The sequence below is a fragment of the Magnusiomyces paraingens genome (genome assembly GCF_902498895.1).
Source record: "Magnusiomyces paraingens strain CBS 517.90 genome assembly, contig: contig1, whole genome shotgun sequence".
NCBI lineage: Eukaryota > Fungi > Ascomycota > Dipodascomycetes > Dipodascales > Dipodascaceae > Magnusiomyces > Magnusiomyces paraingens.
This window is the reverse complement of record NW_022474067.1, coordinates 3,850,232-3,870,614: the sequence shown is the minus strand read 5'-3', so window position 1 is coordinate 3,870,614 and position 20,383 is coordinate 3,850,232. Positions and strand designations below refer to the sequence as shown.

Genomic DNA, 20,383 nt, shown 5'->3' with positions numbered 1-20,383 from the left:
AGTGCAGTTAGCACTAGAAATTCAAGCAGTCTTGTAAGTAGCATTGAAAGGGCGATAGTTGCAAGAAGTGCTAGACGGGTTGCTCCGTTTGCTGTTATTCCTTTTGAGGGGAATTGTGATTGTGGTATTAGTTTTTTTTCATGAGGTTGAAGTAAACTTATTGCTGTAGATGGAAGAAGGGTTTGAGAAGGTTTAGAAGAAATGGGAGTTGCAAATTCTTTTAGTTGCTTGTATGTCGTCATGATGTTTTTTTTTTTCCTTTACTTTTTTGTTGAAAAAAAAAAATTGTTTTTAAAGTGATAGATCTAAAAGGGTTTTTCCTCTTGTTGAAAAGTATATATGGTATTAGATTTTTGAGAATTGAGGGGAAAGGAGTATTCAAAAACCCAAAAATCTAAAAAAAATACAGCTTTCATGTTGTCCTTTTTTTTTCTCCGCACGTGGATCAAGGCTTGTTTTTATTATTAGTTTGAGAGCAAGTTCTATAAGATCTGAGAAAATAAATATATATAGTTAATTGTAGTTTTTCTATTAAGTATTTGAGGTAATAGGACGTACAAAATAAGTGAGTATATATATATATATATATATATATATATATATATATATAATAATCATTAAACCTTTTATTTTCTATTTGTATTTAATTATTTTTTTTTTCCCCTCCAACTCAAATGGTTTCCAAATGAAGAAGAAACTCATGAAGCTTTAAATGATTTTTTTTTATTTTAATTTATTTCTACTCTACTAAAAAAAATAAATCAAAAAAAAAAAAAAAAAAAATTGTTGCTCATTTCCTTAATTTATTATATATATACCAACTGCTGTGAATACTAATGGATATTAATGTGTTTGCTTTTGTGAAAAAGATTTTTTTTTTTTTTTCCAGATCGGAAAGCGTTTGGTATGAAATGTTAAGCATTGAAATTTTTCTTTTTTTACAATCAATCAATTTATTATATACCCATATATTTGATTAGTCAGCATTTTAAAAAGACACATGATGTCATTATAGATAAGCCAGCCACTTGCGGCTAATTTTTTTTTTAAAAGAATAAAAAAAAAATAGGTTGTAGCTGTTTAATAACAGACAATAAATAGACTCTTTTTTTTGTTTAATAGATTCTATAAACTGTAAGATTCAATTATCAAAAAAAAAAAAAAAAAAGAGAATAGTCAATATATATATAATCCAAAAAAAAAAAAAAAAGAAAAAAAAAGTCCTTAATCACTTCCATCCTAGAAATGCATCATCCGAATCCAGTCCTTCTGAAAAAATCTCCGGTGTATGACCTTTGCTTGCCTTGTACTCCTTCCACTTATCTGGAACAATATAACAGTCGAGCCTTTCGTCTGCCTGCAGTCTAGGCTCGTACTTTTTGCGTGCTGCCTCAGTGTCGACCACGGTAATTAGGTCCACTTGATTATTTGCCCAGCGTGAACCTTTCTTCATGTACTTTCCAAATGAGTACGCATTAGCCTCATGTTCTTGGGAAATTGAGTGCACATGGTGCGTTGCACAGTTGACCAAAACAAGCTGGCGTAAACTAGGGTGTGTGGCCACAAAATGATGGAACCGTGGGCAGTCAAGTGGACGGATATCAGAGCGCGTAACAGCCACAAGTTCCCGCTCACGACGAAAAGCCGAGTCTGAGTATCCAAGCTCAACGTAGCGTAATTTAGGGCATGCGGTAAGGGCGGAACCGAGACGCTCCCAGTAGCCACAGGAGCAAAGCTGGATCCAGTAAACAAGAATATCTTCAAGAGATGCACTATATCGGGTTCCAAAGGGGTCGAGAATGAAGCTAAGGAGCATGAAGAGACGTTCAAAACGGAGCATTTGTGGGGGGATAGAGTTTTTAATTTTAGCTTCGAGGTGGGCCTTTTTCTGGTAATAGGCAGATTTAGATGCTGGGGTCATTGCTGCGTAATTGTTGTACTTTGACTGGTCGAGATCAAGGATATCTTCTAGAAAGTTGAGGCGAATGAAGGTTAATATTTCTGAGATTGTTGTTTTAGACTGGGGTGGAGAGATTTTTCCTGCATTGAAGGAGGTGTTTTCAAAGACATTTGCAAATGCAAAGTGGCTGGGGGAAATAGCACGTAATAAGCGGAGTCTTTCAAGATGCGGGCAGCATTGAAGAACAGAGACAAGAAGACAAGAAGTGTCATAGTTGTTGACTTGGATGTCGATGAAAGATACGTGGGCAAAGATGGGGACTTTGGGGTTGTTTATTAGCAGAGAGAAACAAGAAATGTCACTTTCAAGCATATGCATTGAACGGAGGCGTGGGAAAGCTAAAGATTGGAGGAGGATTGGATAGCGGAGAAAGTAAGGCCCTGAGTTTTCACAAAGGTGGGTAATTTGTGGGAGCTGTAGATCGAAAAAAATGAGAGATCCAACAGGGTGATCCAAGCCTTGAGCACCTGCACCGTCCAGCAGTAGCAGGGCATCATCTGCGACTGTATCGTAGTTGCGGAATGAAAGTTTAAAAAAGGGGATATCTTGTGGGAGGGTAGCAAGAGCCTCGAAGAATGCTCTAGAAAAGTAGCCGTTTGTGAGAGTGAGTGCTTTCAGGTGAGGGAGAAAGTTTGAAATGTTAGTGACAAGAGTGATATAAGTTGATTCTGTGACAAGGGTATGAGGGCACTTGAAGATGAGAGTGTTTATGTTGGGGAAAGTTTGTGGGATATGAGTTGTTTGGAAGGCAGCCATGTCTGTTGCAGAGAGTGGAGTGAGGAGGTTGAACTCTAAGGAGGAGATTGTTTGAGCATAGTTATTTTCGGCTAGACTTGCTAGGACAGATGGGGAATGTATAATGAGATTAGAGGAGTATGGTGATGATTGAGGTGATTTGGGTAAAAGGATTGGTGTTAATGATTGAGCAAATCGGTCTGATTTCCCTATAAAGATGCGCCATTTGATTTTTCGAAGGTTTGGGTAAGATTTTGTAAAAGATTCATGTGAAAGGGCAGCTAGAAGGGCATCAGTTTCAGCACCAGCTTTACGGAAGAGTAAATTAGCAGAGAGAACAGAATGCGATGGAAACCAAGAGGAGTGACGAGAGGGTGCAAAGAAAACAGATAATGGGATTGGACGTTCGGAAGGATTGAAGAGAGTTTTTGCGAGGGATAAAGAGCAGTGACGGAAGGAAGCTTGAGAGTAAGGTTGGCGCAGGATTGGGTGGGTTTGTCCAAGGGCTGCGCAGTCAGTTGCAGCTAGAAAGGAGATTAGGGCAAGATGGACTTCTCTTGGGAAATCGAGAAGAGACGTTTGGCAGGTCATTTATTTGTGGAATAGTTGGGTTGGTTTGGGTGGTTTGGATGGTTTGGTTTGGGTGGAAGAGGAGGAAGAAGAAAAGAGTTTGGTGAACGGAATTAGGACTTATCGGTAAAATAATTAGAATAAAATAATTAAATTAATTAAATTAATTAAATTAATTAAATTAAACAAATTAATTAATTAAGATAAAAAAAATTAAAAAAATGATAAAATGATTAAAAAAAAAAAGATAAGAAAGCTTGGCGGAACACGGAACAGTGAACTCAAATCTAAAAGTCCCGATCGGGTGGTATTTTTAACGGAAAGAAAATACATATTATATTTATATATATTAGATATAGATATAGATATAGATATATATAGATCTTTTTTAGTTGGTTTTTTTCTTCTTCTTCTTTTTTTTTTTTTAGGGCTGCAAAGGGCAGCCATCCAGGCAGCCAGTTAAACAGGCATGGCAAGTACATAAGGCAAGCAGCCATATATATTAATGCCCATCAAAAAAAAAAAAAAAAAAAAAAAAAAAAAAACTTTCATATATACAAACAAACACACACACACAAAAAATTTATACACACAAACTCATCACCAGTCGCTACCATCTTTCCCCTCTCCACTCGGTCCATCAGTAAACATTTTTTTTTTAAATTCCATAGAGATAATATAAAAAAAAAAAAAACCCATTCTTTTCATAATATAGATTCACCAATTTTTTCTTTTTTTTTTTTTTTCTTAAAGGCCCATGAGACTTCCGTGGTATCCTATTCATCAATTTTCTTCCTTCTTTAAAAGAAAAAAATCAACTCCTCCCACATCATGATCTTCGACGAAAACCTCCCCCCACAACATTCTCTCAATGCCAACATCTATACAATCAAAATGCTCACCCGAAGACCAGGGTCTCCATACTTTACTCTATGGTTCATGGTCTCCACATTCACTCCAATCATGTCTGCTTGCGTCGGACCCCTCGCAAATATGATTTCTATCGGTGCCATTGTAGACCCTTGGCGTAATGATCCCTCAGGCTCTCACAAAATCCCAGATAGTGGTTGGGTCCTCGGCCTCAATATTGCATCTCTAATCATTGGCTTTGCAGCAAACATTTTATTAGTCCTTAACTTTACCGGTAAACTTCGATATGCCATTGCCCAAGTCGGGTCCACGGCGTTATGGTTGATGGCTTCCATAGTTCTCTCAGCAACACTCATTGCAGCATGGTGCACTGGCTACTTTGATGGATATGAGCGTTCTGGTGGCTTCTATCTAGGCTGCTTCACAAGCGGTCTTTACTTTGTATGCTTCTGCTTGTTAGCAGTCAACTACGGAGGATACTTACTAGGTGAGTATGATGCTACCTTCAATCTAGACCAGTCTCAACGTGGTCTCATGATTCATACTGTCATGCTAGGTGCATGGTTATGTATTGGTCCAGGTATGTTTATGCATCTTGTCAGTTCTGGGCCCTGGGATTCCTATGCAACCAGTTTATACTACACCATCATTCTTGTAACCACCATTGGTCTTGGAGATGTACTTCCAAAAAATAATGCAGGAAGAGCTTTATCACTGGCCTATGCCTTTTTCGGCGTCCTCGAGCTTGGTCTTATCATTTCGTGGCTGCGTCAGTTTGTGCTTTCCAACATTGGGCCAACCTTATTTTGGCACCGCCTCGAACAATCCCGTCAAAAGGCTAAAAGGGCACTAGAAGAACATAATGTTATTTTAAATGGCCGCCAATCATTTGAACTTATTTCCCGTCTGCGGTCCCGCTGTGAAATAATTCAAAAGCTTAGAAGCGTTTTTTTTACTCTGGGATTTTATACCATTTTCTGGCTAATGGGGGCTCTTGTTTTCACCTATGTTGAGGATTGGACTTATTTCATCAGTGTTTATTTTGCCTTTTTGTGTCTAATCACTATTGGTTTTGGTGATTTTGCTCCTGAAACCGCTCTGGGCCGCGCCTTTTTCGTTGTGTGGTCACTTTCCGCTGTTCCAATGATGACCATGTTAATCACCTCAGTTGGTGATGCCATGTTTGCAATTGCCTCTCATATGGATGAATTCTTGAGTTCTGTAACTGGCTTAAAACAACAATTTTATGTAGCTGAAGATGCCATGATTGAGGCCCATTGGTTTAAAAGAGAACTTGATACGGCCCGTGATGAGGAAGAAGCCCTAGAAGGGTTAAGTCGTATTTATACTCCTAACGGTAAAATCAGGCAGTCCCTGCATCGCCATCTCCCTAAACCCCATCTACAATCTCGCCGGTCTTCCAAAAATTATTATAAAAATTATAAGAATCGTCATCATAATAATAATAATAATAATAATAATAACACTCGAGAAAGTCACCACACTCTTCGGGAAGCAGTTCCTGAGATTCTGCGAGCATTATCACCTGGCCGTACTTTAAGAGCAATTTCTAGTATTGTGAGTGAGGACCGGATCCGTGAAGATATTGAGGAGGAGCAACGGGAGGAGCAGGCGTTACGGAAGGAAGAACATATGCGGGTGCATGGACGCGGTAGTAGGAGTCGGAACAACTCGGTTTTGGTGGGTGGTGATCAAATTGGGAGAAATGAAAGAAACCAAGAAGAAGTAGAAGTAGAAGTAGAAGGTGATGATAATGAAGGACGCGGAGACAATGAAGAAGAAGTAGAAGAAGAGGAAGAAGAAGAAGATAATGAAGATAATGACGAAAATGGAAACGAAAGTCTAGATCGAATCCAATCACAAGCATCTCCAGGAACGGGAGGGGTTGGTAATCACAGTGGTGGTGATGGAGGTAATGACAGCAGTAGCAGTTCAGACTCGGAAGAACGCATGATTCTCAACCATATTGTCATGGATGCGGAAGAATATCGCCGAGAAAGTGTGCGGATAGTTGACATGTTGCTTGCAAGCATTAACAATGACCCCAACAAGGTTCATTCGTTTGAAGAATGGGCTGCCATGTATTATCTTTTAGGCGAAGATCCCATGGAACCCATGTTATTTTTAAGTGATCATTCGCCATTACGATTCCCATTAAAAGAGGGCAATTACATGATGAACCGTGTAATGCGGGACCTTGAAAATCGAGTTGATTTATCAGACGAACCCGTGTCTTTACAATTGGGAGGGGATAGTCGTGCAGGATCAATTAGAAGAAGAAGACCGCGGAGTATAGTTAGATCTTCTCGTGCATCACAGGTCTCGATCCATGCGCGCGACCGGTCCCAGTCCCCACGACAAGTTTTGGAAGCTGAGAAGCCTTCTAGTCCAGTTACCAGAGTATCTTCCTCTTCACCTTCATCATCATCTACTTCTTCTTCTTCTTCATCATCATCATCGTCTAATTCATCTTCTTCATCATCTACATCTTCTTCACAACGCCCCGAGAGCTGTCCGCATTGCTCTGGAACGTGCACCTGCGGCTGCCGTTTGTCTTCTTCTGCCGCCGGGGTACCGCCGCACAGTACCAGCTAGCAAAGCCTTTAAATTCAACACAGTTTTTTTTTTTTTTTTTGTATGGGTATATTTAGACGAAAAAACGAGAGAGAAAGAGATAGAGAGATAAATGAATAGAGAAAAAAAAAATTAGAAAGAATTAGAAAGAGGGGCTTCTTTTTTTTTTTTTCATAGGAATTTTAGAGAGGATGAAAAGAATGAATTTTTATTTTTCAATTTATTTTTATTTTTTTATATAACAAAAAAAAAAGCGCATTGGATGTATTTTTTTTTTTTTTTTTTGCTTTGTAAATATAGAATTTTTTTATTTTTTTTTTTTTTATGTACACATCAACAAATTAATTTGGGTTTAAAAACCTCCATTTAGCCACCACCAATTTTTTTTTTTTTATAAATTTTTAAATTTTTAAATTTTTTAAAAAAAAACTTTCATTTATTTATTTCAATCAAATCTTATTGAAACATTTCATATATATTTATTTATTTTTTTTTAATAAAAAAAAATAAATAATCTCCTAATCTCCCCTTTATTCTTCCAATATCTATAAAAATGCTTAGACTTCTCTCTCGTCGTCGTCCTCAATCTGCTGCTGCAGTTACTGCCCAGCGTACTCTCAGAATGCTTTCTTCTGATGCTAAAGACCCAATCTTATCAAAATCTGACCCAACAGCTCAACCAAACCCTTCAACCACTACCACTACCACCACCACCTCATCAACCTCATCCTCAACCTCAACTTCATGTTCAACACACGACCCAACTCTTCATGAAACTACCCAATTCTATGGCTCTCCTCTTAAACGAACTACAACTTGGCTTCAAGCATTCCGTGCCCGTGAACAAAAACATCAAGAATGGCTTGAAAAAAATAAAGATGATATTCTTGCCGGCCGTCTTCATCCTCACCAATTCCCCCTCGAATCTTACTCTTACCAACATGTAGTCACAGAAAAAGTAACTAAAAAATCACCCAAAGATTCCTTCTCTTATACTATCTTACCCTTCAAATCAGATGAATGGTTCCTAGATGGTTATATCAACGCCTTTGGCCGTCTCCGTATAGGCCAACTCTTCCAAGATTTGGACTCTCTAGCTGGTATCATTGCATACCGTCACTGCTCTCCTGCCCTCCCAGTCATTGTCACCGCCTCTGTTGACCGTGTTTTTATGAAAAAACGTTTGGATAAAATCGCAGACTACAATGTCTCACTCTCTGGTAATGTCACTTGGACTGGCCGCTCTTCTATGGAAATCACAATCAAGGCTTGTACCCATACTGACCCCATGAACCGTGATACTACAGTCCTCACCCCAGATGATGTCAACGAATCAGATGTCTTTCTCACCGCTAACTTCACCTTTGTGGCCCGTCACCCCACCACTAAACGATCCTTCCCCATCAACCATGTCGTTCCAGAAACTCCAGACGAGCTCCGTGAATTCGTACGTGCTGAAAAATATAATACCGCTAAAAAGGAGGCCGCCCAAAAAACTTCCCTTAACCATAGACCTCCCTCAGGTGAAGAATCTCGTCTCATCCATTCAAAATGGCTCACAACCCTCCCTGGATACATTGAATCTCACAAAACTTCCCCTCAAATCCTTTCAACAACAATGGCTAAAACTCGTACTCACTCAACTACCATGATGCAGCCCCAATACCGTAACCGTCATTCATATATGATTTTTGGTGGTTACCTTTTGCGTGAAACTTTTGAGCTCGCTTACTCTTGTTCTGCTGCCTTTGCCCATGCTTCTCCACGCTTTGTTTCCCTTGATGAAACAACTTTCAGAAACCCAGTCCCCGTCGGTTCGGTTCTTTATCTCACCGCAACCGTCGTTTATACTGAATTCATCAACCGTAAACAAAACCCTGAAGCTGGTGAACCCTCTGCTCCAACCTCTGCTCCACTCCCTAACTCGGGCTCTGAATTCGCTAAAACTGCAGTCCCAGGAACCCTCATCCAAGTCCGCGTCGACTCCCTTGTCCGTGATATTAATCACGGTACTACTACAAATACTGGCTCCTTTGTCTTCTCCTTCTTCGCCGCCGCTCAAGCCCCTGGTGCCCCCGTCGAGGCTCCTGCAAAGTACTATACCATTGTCCCAGAAACTTATGCTGAAATGATGGAGTACCTCGAAGGTCGTCGTCTTGCCATTGAAACTGCAAACTTTAATACTTATGTCCGTATGATTCCCTCAGGCGAAGTTGTTTCAGAGTAATTTTTTTTTTTTGAATTTTTGAAATTTTTTTTTAATTTGATTTAATTTAATTTATAGATAAAGTCTTTACAATATAACAATCCCCATTCCTTCCTTTAATTTATTTATTTATTTATTTATTTATTTATTTATTCATTCATTCATTCATTTGTTTATATGAGACTCCTCTGAAAGCTCATCTAAAATTGAGTCCACAGAATCCCGCTTATGAATCGCCTCCAAAGGAACCCCATTCTCATCATCAGAGTCGTGAAACTCTCCCAACCCAATAGAGCTGGCCCCAGCTGGCGCATTGGCCCCCAGGTTCCGGTACTTGCCAGCAACAGGATCATTCGTCTTATGATTGAGTCGCAGGCTTCTTCCACCTCGTGATGGCACGTGCCACCGCGAAATCCCTGACAAAATGCTTCTGAAAAAGCCCTCTTCTCGAATAGGCACCCGTTGCTGTGCCTCATAATCCTCCAGCTCATCCTCATAGTGCACCCCGCGCCGCAGTGGTGTCCCATTGATGGCCAAAGCGTCCTGAGTAAGCCTCCGGTTCCGCCACACAACCATACCAAGCATTGCAGCAACAAGTGCAACAACAACAAGTGCAAACGCTCCAGCCTTGTAATACGGTGTCCATGTGGCATCCTCCTGCTCTCCAGACTCTCCAGATTCCCCTGCCTCGTCTTCAGGAACAGCTGGGTTGCTCCCACCATCATTATCATCGTCGAAATCCCCCTTGGTGTCATCACTCGGCTCCTCAGTCGTGGCAATATTGGAAGTCGGCTTGGGTTGCTGCTCCGCCCGTGAATACCCAGGAACTCCAATAAGCTGGTTAATCATTGCTTGTGCAACCTCAGGCACATCCACAGGAACCATATGTGACGCATTGAAAATCTTAATATAAGTCAAGTTCCGGCCTGTTTGAATCGTACCAGCTGCTGTTCCATTCACAAACCAATCCTCAAAAGGTTCATCCGAGCGGAACCCAGATGACTCCTCAGAAACCTGGGCAAGCATTTCACCCTGTCGTCCAAACACCTGCTGCCCCCATTTCAAAGATTGAATCAACTTTTCATTACCAACGTGATTGCAAATTAAATCCTGGTCTCCGTTAAACATCACCACCTCAATATCGTCTTCAATAAGTGTCGGAATAATCTTAATAGATGGATTCGAGTGCTTCGCCTTGAAAGCTGACCCAACTGCCCCAGAACACTCCCTCCAGCCGTGGCTATCAGGGACATGAAGAGCAGTCAGCACGTCCTTGCGACGCAAGTATGGCGAAACATTGGCAAGATCTGGAGGCCAATTCATTCCGCATGACGAAAACGTGTCACGCAGACGAATGTCGTACACGTTAACGCACGCATTAGGGTCTGATTTCTTAAGTCCTGATGCCAAAAACAGTTCACGTAAAATACCATCCAAAACTTCGTCACACACAGGGATGGCCAGCCCTGCCCGGTCATTGTCATGTGTCTCAAAGTACTCCGAGCATCGCTTGGTCTTGCTCTCAATCGTGGCAGCAATGTCCGACCCATGCTTAATCAGCCCAGACTGGTAAGCAAATGGAAGATATGTCAGGTACTGCGATGGAGGATCGATCCACCCATTTCCAATGACAACCGCCTTGAGGTCAACCCAAGGACCCGTGCTACGTTTTTCCTTGGGTCCGGAAGAAGCAGTGGCATCAGCAGAAGCAGTGGAATCAGCAGAAGCAATGGAATCAGCAGAGACAGTTGGGGAAGTTTCGGCTGTACTTTGGGAGGAGACAGGCTTGGCTGCCTTGGGCTTAGCCACGTCAGACGCTGGCTTAAGAATCTCCATTACTGGACTCGTCTTGTTGAGATTCTTATCCAAAATGGCTCGAGCAAGATACGGCAAGTATTGTCCAGCAAAAGACTCTCCAGCAAGATAATACTCGTCATTTTGACGCTCAGGGAAAATTTCAAAGTATCGCTCCAAAAAAGTCATCATGTCGCGAGCCATTTCAGGAAGCTCATGTAAATAAGACCCAGTAGCAGCCGTCGACAGGCCAGTGCCGACCGGCTGGTCCACAAACAAAAGATTGGCATGTTGGTGCCACGACCCAGGGTTCAGCTCGAGCTTGTCAGAAGAGTTGGGCAGACGGAAAGGCCCAATTTCCATTAAAGCGCCGTCCATAGACGAGCATCCAGGACCACCATTAAGCCAGAGAACCTACTATGGTTAGTAAAACAAAATAAAATGAAATAATATCAATCAATCACTTACGGTTTTTCTGCGTTCTGTCACGGAAAACTCGGCCTCAAAGCTCCAGAAAAACAAGTTGCTGTCATTTTCTGGTCGGATGGGAATATGACCCGCATGCATCGTGGGGATTTTCGCAGCTGGAATATTCTCTAGTCCTGGTAAGTCTTGTACGTAGTATGATGATGCCGGTTGTTTGACATATGGCTGAGCATTAGTTTTAATGTTGTTGTTGGTCTTAATAGGCTCCGGCGCACTGTCTCGTCGCTCGGCCACAAAGTTAAAGAAGCTCTCGGCTGAGTCTGGGATGGCTTGGACTCCGGGCACAGTGCCAGCCAGCGCCGCCAGAACCGCAAGTGCAGTGACTGCAGAGAGTCTCCATGCGGGCAAAAACGAGATAGTCCGCATGCTTAGAAGGAAAATGAAAAGAAAGCGAATGTTTTTGGTTGGAGAAATTTGGATAGAAAGTTGGTGATTATCAAGGGGGGAAGAAGAAAAAAAAATAAAAAATTGGTGGTGGAAAAGTCGGAATGGCCAATTTTTTTTTTTTTTAGGAGGAGGAGGAGGAAGAGAAAGAAGAAAGGAGCCAGAATAGAGGCAATTTAAACTACCATGACTAATCAATTAGGTAACATAAGTACCGATCACCACTACCCGGTCATTTCCCCCCGGGTTTCATAAGAAATGACTGAAAAATCAAAACTACTTAATTAAGTATTAAAACCACTTCATCATAAATATTAACTAACTAGAAATAAATAAATAACTTTTCATCTATATATATTAAGGACTCGGCGTGCCCTGCACAATGCGCAACTCCCCAGGCCGCATCGCCTCTGAACTGGTTGATACTACCGACATGGGTCGTGTACTCAGCGCACTCGCCCCGGCAGCTCGTGAAGATACCACAGAGGTCGGTGTCGCTGTATTCACTACTCTCCTTAAAACCATAGTGTCCGCGCTGGTGTCATAATCCGTCACCTGGCTTTCCTTGGTGTAAAACGACGTCCGGCGTGGTGTGCCGGCCATTGAAGGCTCAGACTCCCCAGTGGATGTCGTCAAACTGGACGTAGTCGCAATGGATTGTCGCTGGTATTGCACTGGCATCCCAGACGGTGCCCCAAAAACAAACCCAGGATCCAGATCGTGTCCAACAGGCGACTGTACTCTTGCACTCTTCTTAGGAGTCGACTGCTGGCCTTGCATTTCATCCTCATCAAACTCACTCTCATTGCTTCCCTCTTCATCCCCACTCTCACCGCTGCTTGCCGTTTGATATAACTCAGAATCTACTCGTGACTGCGTAGCTCCAGATTGTGGAGTGCCATAAGGCCCCGTGCTTCCACGAGCGAAAAATGTGCTACCAGTCCCCCCCGTCATCATGGTTCCGGCTGTTGCTGGTCGCACCACTGGCGTACTAGTGGCTGTTGATGGCATGGACCCTCCAAGCTGTGGGCTTTCAGGAACAGTGTCCAGGCCCGAAGTATGCGATGCAAATGGCGGCTCCAAAGAATGTATCAAATCACCACCTGCCCTAGGGCTCTCCGACGAAAACGATGATGACCCAATGGATGTCGAGTTGCTATGCGAGCGTCTCTCAGAAGACGTAGATGTCATGCTCCCCAGCCGCCGCAGAATCGGCGATGGTGTGTCTGCGACTTTGCCGCTCAGACTGCTGTATATGCTATTCGCGCTCTGGCTTTGCGGCAGCGCTGCGCTCCCTCGCTTATTACCCTCCTCGTTCACAAGCTTCACGCTGTAAAGCTCATCGGTACTAATTGTCGCAAGAGACCCGCCCTGCTGTCGTGAGTGCCACCGGCGCCCAGGCTCATATGTTTGTCGCCACGAGTTGCGTGGTTTGCCAGGCGTCTCGCCCTCGCTATTGTTGGAAAGAATGGATGATCGTCGTCCAGCACTACTATTGCTGCTACTGCTTCGACTGCCACCGCTGTTGCCATCACCCGCAATCACCTGCGCCATCGCCATTGATGATGCTGGCGCAATCGAGCTGTGTGTGCTAATGATGCTGCTGCGTACATATGAATTGTCGTCGCGCGAAGATGAAATCTCTAGTTGTGGCTGCAGCCCGGTCAACGACCGGCTATTTGGTCGACTGGTTGTTGAGTCACTTGTTTGCTCAGTCTGAGGCTCCGACGTGCTCAAAACATTGCCAGGATAATCTTGAGTGGTACCCACCATATGGCCATCGGCACCAGAAGAGTCGCCACTATTTTCACCCACATGAGTGCCTTCGCTGCTGTACCCCTCCGAATACGCGTGGCTCATAGGTGACCCATCTGCATTCACAAAGGGTTTATTGGGGTTGTCCAACTTGAAAAGATTGTATTCTGTGGCCATGATTGGTGTGCCAAAACTCTTCTTGTGATTCAGAGATGGAACAGGTGTTCCAACCGGAGTGGGTTCCAGCATGTTGCCAAAACTTGACTTGCGCGATGGAACTTGTCCGATAGAGTAGTTGACTTGGGGGTTCATGAATGGAGTGCTGGAGTTGTCGCTAGAAAACGACGTATCGTAATTGTGCGTGGTGTGTGCACCTCCAGCCTCGACATCCTTTTCGTTATAAATTCGGTGATTGTCGCCGTCACTTGGGTTAATGACAGGATTTGAAATCTCAATCTTCTTGTCGTTCTGCTTGCGTCTGCGGCAGAAAAAGAACAATACAAGCAGCAGTCCAATGATGAAAAAAATTGGAATCAGCACACCACAGAGAATAGCTGCAAGCTTGCTGTGGCTTTTCTTGACTGGCGTAGCTGCCTCAGTACTTGTAGCTGCCTCCGTGGCCGTAGCTGTTGCCGTGGCCGTAGCTGTAGCCGAAGTTGTAGGATTAGCAACCTTGCCCTGGATCGAGTTGAGAGAAAACTCAAACGTTTCCTTTGTAGTTTTATATTCACCTGTAAGAGTGACTGTGGTGCCCTCAAAGGAATCTGGTACAAACCCATTAAAGGTGACATTGTCTGAGTGAAACACAAGCCAGGTCGCCTCTGGGCTGTAGGAAGCGTCAATGGTTGCGTTTTTATTTTCAACAACGGTGCTAGGCAGTTGATACTGGAAGTACTCGCCCGTCGTGGCATTGACTATAATTGGTGTCGACATGTTAGAGAAAATGGTGCTGTTTTCAACAACTTCGGCCGCACGATTCAGCATAAGAGTGAAGGAAACATTGGAAGCATAAACGCTTTCAATGGTAACTTCGTATGCAGTATCGTTAAAGTTGGTAGGGACGGTTCCATACAAGGTAGTAAAATTAGTGCTCAACCAGGAGCTGCCGGTGGTGTTTAGCGAAACGGCAGAAATGTTACTGGGAGACAAGGTGGAATTGTCCAAAAAGATTTGGTCCAGAGGAAGCTTGTAGGAAAAGGTTTCTGTTCTATTGACAGTTTTGTTGACGAAAAAAACGTCTGTCGTGAATGTATGTGCAGAAACCGTAATGTTAAAATCGATGGACGCACTTGTGAAGCCATGGGATTGGATGGCGAGAATGGAAACAGGGAATGACTCGACCGAATCGTCTGAGCTCAAAGAAGGTGTGGTTCCAGAGAGTACAAATGTTTGGGAGTTGAAAGAGATCCAAATAGGAAGAGGAGTGTGGGATTGTGTAAGGGCAGTGTAGTAGGTGATAGGGTTTGCATCGGAGTCAGCCTTGAACAAGGTCGAGGGGAACTTGATTTGAAAGGATTGCTCTGGAGTAAGAACGATGCTGTCTGAGTTTTGAAACTCAATGGAGGAATCGAGAATGGAAGAAAGAGATGTATTTGTAAGAACGGATTCGACCTGCATATCCGTCAGTAAGAAAGAAGAATTAACAGAGGTCTCACCGGCAGTGTCGGTGCCAATGAGATTGAACCAAATCAGTGTGTCATTGCTGTCACCGTCATTTTCCTGAATTGTTGGAGCAACTCCGCTAAAGACTCTGGTGTTGGAGTCAAATGATAGCCAGTCTGGTAGATCTGAAGCGGAGTAATCTACCGAAGATTCTGAAGATGTGAATGTGTCTGATGGGAGCTGGTAAGAGTAGGACTGGCCATACTTTATTATTGGAGGATACTGGATTGCTAATGGATAGTTGTTTGTCGGCGCAGCTTCAGCAATGGTGCTGAGCAGTAATATGGATGATGATAAGTACTTTAATGATGCTAGTAGTGTCATTGAAGTTAGATTATTTGTGATGTTTTAAAGGCTAAGGACCATGATATTAAGAGATGGATTTTAGAAAAAAATGAAATAAAATGAAATGAAGATTAAGAATTAGGTATTAGGTATTAGGTATTAGAAATTAGAAATGAATGAATGACTATGGTTAGTTTATGGATTAAAGAATGACTAGTAGTTGGACCTTTAACGAGATGAATGGATCATGAAGAAGAAGAAGAAAAAAAAAAGGAAGAAGATTTTAAAATAAAAAAATTTTATTTAAAAAAAAAGGAGAAATATACCAACTTTTATTAAAGAAAGGGTCAGTTTCTTTTATTAAAAAAAAATTCAATAGACGTAAATAATTATATGAAATATATATAGAGAGCTGCCCCACCTGCACATAGACATTTGGGGAAGACTACCTGACAGCTCAATTTTGACGCGCTTGTTTCTGTGGTTGAACTTTCTTTTTTTTTCATTTTCTTTTTTTATGAAATTGATTCTAATACACGGTGATCTTCTTCATCTGCTTCTTCTTCTTCTTCTTCTTCAGATTCTTCTTCTTTTTTCCATCTTTTAATTTCGAATCGTTCTGAGACAATTTCGGAGCTTCATCAATGTTTCGGGCCTCATAAGCTTGCCTGGGTGCTGAATCAAGGGGTGATTTCTAATTTATCTGGTCCCATGAACTCATAGCACGCTTCCCTACATATGAAAAATCCCAGCAGCAGTAGCAGTTGCAGCAATATTTGATCAGCAGAATGACTCTCTGCTGGTGAGCGCGTCTCTTAATGCCGGCAGGGAGTAGTTTAGCGACCTAGAAAGCCCTAATATATATTTGTATATTTCTATCATCAACCAATTTTTAGCTGCGATGCGGCCCCCACCACATTCCAGAGAATCACCCTCGAAGGTTTGGCACGCATAAACGCGTACTTTTTTTAAATTTTTTTTTTCATCGAGTGGCTTTAGCAGGAGATCGGCACCTAGAAGAATATAAAATGGCTATATTGGGTAAACGTGATTGCGGCTTTTCCTATTTTAAGAACTTACGCGTGGCTGAAATCGCGTTTAAGTTTAAGCTCGGTATGCAGCGCCAGCCGCACCACTGCTTAATTTTTAGGGCCTGTGCCTGAGCGGATTAGCTAGCCAGTTTTTCGCCTCCATCTTTTCCAAGCTTAAAACGCTAGGGCTGGTATGCTTCTAAAACCATTAAAACCATTAAAACGTTAAAGCATTAAAGCATTAAAACACGGGGCTCCAGATGAGACTTGAGCTTGAGGTTTTTATCTGAGGTAAAGGGGAAGGAATTTTTGTAGCAAATGGTTAGAGAAGAAAACTGATCAAAGTCTAAATCAAACGAGCCTCATTGCCGGGTTTATCAAAATTGAACGAAGGGGTTAATTTTAATTATAATAATAATAATAATAATAATAATAATATACAAATTAGAAAGAAAAAAAACCACCATATGACGTTTGGAATACAATCTCCCAAAAAAAGAAGTAAGTGAGGCTAGTCAGTTATTTTTTTTTTCTTTGGAATGTAAGGCTTGGAAAATATACCTTAACCTGCTACAAAGATACCACCAACGGGTTCTGACATTCTTTTTTTGGCTGCATCCAAACTTTACATATGGCCATAACCAGTTTGTTTCTTTGATCGCTTTTTCCTAGTCTGGATATATAAAAAAAATTAAAATAAAATAAAATAAAATAAAACCTTCTTTTACGTTATTTTTTTTTTTTTTTCAGGGACATTTCTTTATCAAATTTCGCCTTAGTCCAGCCTCCAAGGATTCTCTATTAAAACTAAAAAAAAAAAACTCCTGATAATATTTTCCAACATCAATGATGGTTTCGTATTCAAAATATTCTAATCATTTTAATTAACAAACTTCAAACCTAAAATCATGTTTCATGAAATAAACAATCATAACCTTCGTCACTCTGTTTTTTTTTTTTTTGTCATTTCCTATTGTTTATCCTCTGTAACGCTTCTCCCCAAAACAGAAAAATGACATACAACTATTCTCCCTTAAACTCACGTGCATAGTAACCATTGTAAAGAGTTATATGTATTTTTATGAAGGCTAAATAAATATCATATCTTAAGCACTTTCCATTCATTGTCCAAAGTTAAAAATTCTCAAATTTTTCAAATTTGGAAAAAAACTCATTTACATAAATACCCAGCCAACCATTTATTTGTAGGAAACCTGGCCATAAGAAATCAAAAACTTTTTTTTTCTCTTTGTATTCCAATAACGGATGCGCCCAATAACTTAATTAAAATAAAGATTTTCCATTTCTGGAAAATCTATAAAAAATAAAAATAAAAAAATTAATGAAAAAGAAATCTACGTGAAATCTATTTAGCTCGTAATTTTATATAGACTCTATTTAATATATTAAAAAAAAAAAAATTCGCGTCGCGTTAAATGATTCAATCAATTCTAAGTTTAATGCCTCTATTTTTCCATTAGTACCATATCCTAAACTTGTTTCATTAATGACGTTAAAACAACTAAACTTTTGCTTCTATTTAAAAGAGATGAATCAATTTTTTTTTAAAGTAGCTCTTTCTTAAGAACTTGACCGATGGACAGTTCTTTTTTGATTCAGATATATCACCAATTTACCCATATGGCATTTATTATTAAAATCATCTGAACCCTTTCATATAGAAACCAGAAAGGAAAATAAAATAAAATAAAATAAAATAAAATAAAATAAAATAAAATAAAATAAATAAGAAAAAGAAAAAAAGCTGCTCTTCATAAAGGAGGTTCCTGAAAAGTGGAGCCCGGTTCTTCTTCTCCATCTTCAATCAAGTAGTGAAAATAATTTTTCCCAAGGTGATAATAGTAGGGTTTAGCAAATAATAAGGGTCCACCATAAGATCCCAGTAACGTGGGTCAAAAACACTCAAGGTGAATACAAAACGTTGATGGAAAAGAAAAAAAAATTATTATATACACTGTCAAAAGGTGCCTTTTCAGCAAAAAGGGCTCCGATTGAAAATAATATTTTTGATGAAAAAAAAAAAGAAAAATAAATGAATCGCAAATCATGTTTTCATTAATTAAAATTAAAAAATTAACAAAATTTATCAGACTTATTTTTAATGTAATTCCAATAATCTTTTTGTCTTTTTTTAAATTTTTTTTTGCTTGCATCAATTTATTTACGCCTTTACTGGTGTAACATACTGCTATTTTAAGACGCGTTTTTTTTTTCAATTTATATCGCGTTCACGCGTCAAATCATTTACAACAAATGCAATACCAAGTTGTTGGTAGAGCAACTACGCCAATCTTTTTGACGTGTTCACCAATGGCAAAAGGAATACAAAACCCTAAGCGGCTTTCACTGTTTCTTTTCCTCTTTTTTTTTTTTTTTTTTTCTCTCTTTCGTTGAGACGGCTTTCACTGTTTCTTTTCCCTCTATTTTTTCTCTCTTTCGTATGAAGATCTTAGTTTAACACTTTCATTCGGTTATATGTTCTATTAAAGAACAAATGGTTCTTTAAGTGTGATGTTTTTCCTAATGAAGAAGTTGCTTGGTTCAAAAAAAAGAAAAATGGAAAAAAACAAATGAAAAAAAAGACCATTATTCAAACTAGCAACTCTTAGTTAAATTTGTACTATGGGTAACTGGAATACTATAAATACTTATCCTATTTATGTTGACGACGCGTAGACAAGTCTTGATGCTTCACGTTATGTGCCCTTTTTACAGCTTCTACTAATGACAAAGGTTTAGCATTAATGGCGGCATCAAGAAAGACCATTACCATGGGTTTGATTTCAAGCTTTTTTGTTTCTGTCTCCTGAAATGTTTATAACTTTGGGTCATGGGAATACATGAGCTTACGAATAAGCTCATTTATAGGGATAGGGGGATTGTTTCTTGGTTGTTACAATTTCACATATTACAACGCCCCTGAAAAAAAAACAATTAAAAGAAAGGCGGTCATGATGGCTTACACCAGTACTTTTCATTTATATAGTCAAGTAGCATTATCTTATTGGATTTACATAACCTAAAGTGGAATATCAATCAATACTCGTTTGCTGCTTATATTTAACTTTATTATTTTGGGTAGTTTGCTTAAAAGCGAATAAACGAAATGACTTTCTTAATTAGTTTTTGCAACTTTCCTAATTTAGAACAAATTGGAATTTGTTACAATTTCTAATTTTTTTTTGTGTAACAAAATGAGTTGAATTATACAAATCTTCACTTAAAAAAAAGTTTCACTGTAAAAAAAAGTTGCAACTCCCTGAAATATCTCACAATTTCACAATATTTGCAAATAAATTTCTCATGAGAAAGATTTTGATTATGATAATAACCAGAATTTTGCTGCAAGACAATTTTTTTTTGAATTTGATTCAATTTTTAGATAGAAAACAATTATGAATTTATTATTCTTGATACCAATTATTTAAAACTTGCTGAACAAGTTGATGATGATAAAGGCTTTTCATAACCTTCTAAGGTGTCTCATACATAACCTATACCTACTTTAAATACATCACTGATACCTGGAATAATTTCTTTAAATAGATTCAAGACTTGGTTGTTTATTGGTTGACTTATATTTATCATCAACATGATGTTTGAGAATATATGGGTTTATGGTCACAGACTTATCAAGTTGTTAAAACAGAAATATAAGTTTTATTTTTCCAAAAAAGTCCCGAGTTTTTAAAAATATCATTGTGTAACCACAACAATTAAAATCGATCAAAAATATTTTCATTGATTCTTTTTTAATAGTAAAGAATAATTTACCTTTAATTCACACCCTATATTGAATTATGATATTTTGAGATTCCTGGTGCGCTATTTTAAACGACAAGAATACCTTGTTTTTTTTGTTTTTTTTGTTTTTTTTTGCAATATGGTCTATCTACACCTTGATTTTTTTTAAAGTACAGCAGAACACTCCATTTCCATCTAATGAGATACTTGCCAGACAACTTCATATAAACCATGATGCTTATACTTTTAGTCAAGTTATTTTGTAAAAATTTATCGCATATAATT

At 39.8% G+C, this 20,383-nt stretch overlaps 5 protein-coding genes across 5 annotated transcripts; 2 read left to right on the top strand and 3 right to left on the bottom strand.

The window, feature by feature from the left end:
- Window positions 1-1,228: 1,228 nt before the first annotated feature.
- On the bottom strand, window positions 1,229-3,286 carry SAPINGB_P001141 (uncharacterized protein; the record flags this gene model as incomplete). The annotated part of the gene is made up of 1 exon (XM_031995864.1): window positions 1,229-3,286. The coding sequence occupies one exon, from the start codon at window positions 3,284-3,286 to the stop codon at window positions 1,229-1,231; it is 2,058 nt and encodes a 685-aa protein (XP_031851755.1).
- Window positions 3,287-4,096: 810 nt separating this feature from the next.
- SAPINGB_P001140 (uncharacterized protein) lies at window positions 4,097-6,751 on the top strand (the record flags this gene model as incomplete). Its single annotated transcript, XM_031995863.1, has 1 exon — window positions 4,097-6,751. The coding sequence occupies one exon, from the start codon at window positions 4,097-4,099 to the stop codon at window positions 6,749-6,751; it is 2,655 nt and encodes an 884-aa protein (XP_031851754.1).
- A 532-nt stretch (window positions 6,752-7,283) lies between these two features.
- On the top strand, window positions 7,284-8,957 carry SAPINGB_P001139 (uncharacterized protein; the record flags this gene model as incomplete). The annotated part of the gene is made up of 1 exon (XM_031995862.1): window positions 7,284-8,957. One exon carries the CDS (start codon window positions 7,284-7,286, stop codon window positions 8,955-8,957), a length of 1,674 nt encoding a protein of 557 aa, XP_031851753.1.
- A 144-nt stretch (window positions 8,958-9,101) lies between these two features.
- SAPINGB_P001138 (uncharacterized protein) lies at window positions 9,102-11,582 on the bottom strand (the record flags this gene model as incomplete). Its single annotated transcript, XM_031995861.1, has 2 exons — window positions 9,102-11,144; window positions 11,199-11,582. The coding sequence occupies 2 exons, from the start codon at window positions 11,580-11,582 to the stop codon at window positions 9,102-9,104; spliced, it is 2,427 nt and encodes an 808-aa protein (XP_031851752.1).
- A 375-nt stretch (window positions 11,583-11,957) lies between these two features.
- Window positions 11,958-15,341, bottom strand: SAPINGB_P001137 (uncharacterized protein; the record flags this gene model as incomplete). Its single annotated transcript, XM_031995860.1, has 1 exon — window positions 11,958-15,341. The coding sequence occupies one exon, from the start codon at window positions 15,339-15,341 to the stop codon at window positions 11,958-11,960; it is 3,384 nt and encodes a 1,127-aa protein (XP_031851751.1).
- Window positions 15,342-20,383: the final 5,042 nt, after the last annotated feature.